At 38.7% G+C, this 3192-nt stretch overlaps 1 protein-coding gene across 1 annotated transcript; it reads right to left on the bottom strand.

Annotated features, from left to right (window-relative positions):
• Positions 1 to 415: 415 nt before the first annotated feature.
• Positions 416 to 1390, bottom strand: LOC139782294 (uncharacterized). Its single transcript, XM_071721264.1, has 2 exons — positions 1122 to 1390; positions 416 to 1061 (listed from the first exon to the last, which is right to left on the bottom strand). The coding sequence occupies exon 2, from the start codon at positions 1058 to 1060 to the stop codon at positions 431 to 433; it is 630 nt and encodes a 209-aa protein (XP_071577365.1). The 5' UTR covers position 1061; positions 1122 to 1390; the 3' UTR covers positions 416 to 430.
• Positions 1391 to 3192: the final 1802 nt, after the last annotated feature.

Genomic DNA, 3192 nt, shown 5'->3' with positions numbered 1-3192 from the left:
TCAAAAAATATTAGACTCGTATTTTTTTTTACGGCTTATCTCGACGTTTAGGGGTTGAAACAACCCCTCGAAAATAACGGATTTTATAGTTTTTAGCGAATATCTTCGAAAATATAAGGCGTATGAAAAAAAGTTTGGTACAAAAGGTTATGGCTTTTTGTGCTCTTTACAATGGCGTAATCAGATTTTTCAAATTTGTCACATTTTTTAATTTAACCCCACCCCCACCTATTATTTTTGCCAAATATAACAATTTTTCCAACGCAAATTTAAGAGCGTCAAATGCCAAATACATCCATGTGTATTTTTATTATGATACCATTATTAGATTTTTGGCAAGACGAGATGATATGTGGTATAGGCGTCGCGCTGTAGGTAGGTGTTGCGTTATTTCTGTTCAAGTTGCGCCGTACGCTTAAAAATTTCCATTTCAACTCCGGGATGACCGAAAGCGCTGATGCGAAGGCCAGCGCAAGGCTATTTCGAGAGTCCTGTTTTCCTCTTCTTGTGCCCGAGAAGCCCATCGTGCGATGTCAATATCATGAATAATAATTCCTCTTTCAAGAGCTTCATTAAAACAATTTAATGTGTATGCAGAAATTCTTTCTAATTTTTCCATTCTACTACCACCTTCACTAATTTGGCTCTCCCATCGTGCTAGTTGTCGTATTGATGTAACTTTTTTGTACCTTCGTTTAAATCCTTCAAGCGATCTTCCCCTTGTTTTACCACTCCTCCAGTATTCCACAGCTTGCCTTTTATAGTCACTTGATATTGTTGCCTCAACAGAGCTGCAAGTAACTTCTTCCGGAAGATATACTTTACCATCATCTTCCTCAAATAAATCAACTCTTTCCGGTTCTGGAATCTCATATATATCATAAAAACCTAAAGTTTCTTCCTCTTCTACGTCAAATTCTTGGTTTTGTATGTCAAGCAGTATACGTTCAATGTTTTCTTTTACTTCTTCTTCCTCCGAAGTTGTCGGACTTGGTGAATAGTTGAAAGCAGTGAAAGTTGCAGAAAGTAGCATTATTACATTGTATGGATTAAACTTCATTCTGAAAGATATTAAAATTAAATATTTGTCTCGAACTTTAATTATATAAATAAATACGCACTTTATAATTAATGGAGTGGTCTTTGTTAGGTTTGATACCGTCTCTTTCCAATTTGCGACTGCCCGCCCGATACAATTCGGCGGTATTTATAATGTCGGAGTCGACATTCCGTTGCTAGTCCAGGACTCTCGAAATAGCCTTGCGCTGGCCTTCGCATCAGCGCTTTCGGTCATCCCGGAGTTGAAATGGAAATTTTTAAGCGTACGGCGCAACTTGAACAGAAATAACGCAACACCTACCTACAGCGCGACGCCTATACCACATATCATCTCGTCTTGCCAAAAATCTAATAATGGTATCATAATAAAAATACACATGGATGTATTTGGCATTTGACGCTCTTAAATTTGCGTTGGAAAAATTGTTATATTTGGCAAAAATAATAGGTGGGGGTGGGGTTAAATTAAAAAATGTGACAAATTTGAAAAATCTGATTACGCCATTGTAAAGAGCACAAAAAGCCATAACCTTTTGTACCAAACTTTTTTTCATACGCCTTATATTTTCGAAGATATTCGCTAAAAACTATAAAATCCGTTATTTTCGAGGGGTTGTTTCAACCCCTAAACGTCGAGATAAGCCGCAAAAAAAAATACGAGTCTAATATTTTTTGATGCTCAACAACATATTCAAAGCGCATCCAAATCGGGTAGGTTCTAAATCGGGTTTTTTCGACCAATAAACGTCGAGATAAGCCGCAAAAAAAAATACGAGTCTAATATTTTTTGATGCTCAACAACATATCCAAAGCGCATCCAAATCGGTCTCGGACACCCCCGACCGTTTCCTTGTTAGTCAAAGTGATGTCAAATTGTCGTCATATGATGTCAAAAAGAGTGATCAAAATGCTGGCCAAATGATAGCAATATTACTGCAAAATGTCCCATATCTTGATGGTGATTTTGACTGTCATTTCGATGCCTGTTTCATGTCACAGTAAATAATTCCCTTTACAGGAATAAATGTAAGACTAAAACTAAATTATATTGAATAGCTAGGAGACAAAATGAAGACAGAAATATACAAAAAGTTCTTTATTCAGATTTAAACTTTGTTCTTAAAGTTATATGATAACTTGTAAAATCACATGGCAGGTTAAACATAAACCAACTTAGTTAACAAAACTGCATAGCCGCATAGCGCTTCATTAACTAACTTCTTCCAATCAAAAAAAATTACAAATATTGTTTGAGATCACGAGTGCATCGTAGCGTGCATCGGTCTCGTCAAATGAAAGGGCACAATGCGCGTGCCTTCTTTGCATTATAAGTTCATCGTTTCAATAAAATCCTAATCCTAATATGTAAATTCTGAATACTTTGCATTATAACGTGGGTTTCTCTAAAGGCATTTTGCAATCGATAACTTTCAAGACGCTCCAGAACGCTGTTTTCATGTCCTTGCGCGATGGAGAAACCCACGCTATAAACAGTCACCGGTGTGACAAACAACAACATTGCTAACGGCCGGTTGGCAATGTTTCGTCTCGCGTCAACGCGATGCGGTGACGTAGGCAGCCGATTGCCAATCAGGTGCGACTCAATGCGTGTCATAGCCCTTTGCCGCCAATCACAAGGGAAAACAGGAGGTCACCGACAACGCTTTGAAACAATTGGTGATTGCGAGAAGAAGCTCCCTTATAAAAGAGCTTGCCTCGTCGCGCACCAGGCTCTTTGTCGAAAGTCAATCGCATAGAATCACCGCTCGCTAAACCGCTTAACTACGCTAGCTAACACCGCTGTGTACACCGCTTTGAGTTCGCTCTTCGCTATCGCGCTTCGCGAACACGCTTTCACCACCGCTGCATGCCGTACTAACATCTGTGCGCGCGTTTACGGCTTCTTGCTTTGCTAAAAGTAAAGAAACACTGTATCCATTGTATATATTAAGACTTTATTGTAATATACTTATTTTATTGGACTTATACGTATTTGACTTGTGTGAACCGCTTTCCTCGTGGTCGTCTTCCTCGCGCCATCAAACGCGCATCCGCGCACTCTCGCACAAATATACATATACATTTTAGGCATTAGAATCTAAATACTCATTAATTCTCTTCCTGTGCAGCTTT

Source organism: Temnothorax nylanderi, unplaced genomic scaffold, assembly GCF_030848795.1.
Source record: "Temnothorax nylanderi isolate EJ_2023f unplaced genomic scaffold, tnyl_v1.0 TNYL_tig0402_pilon, whole genome shotgun sequence".
In the NCBI taxonomy this organism is placed as follows: domain Eukaryota; kingdom Metazoa; phylum Arthropoda; class Insecta; order Hymenoptera; family Formicidae; genus Temnothorax; species Temnothorax nylanderi.
Note: the sequence above shows the minus strand (reverse complement) of the source record. Positions and strands in the feature narration are given on the sequence as shown.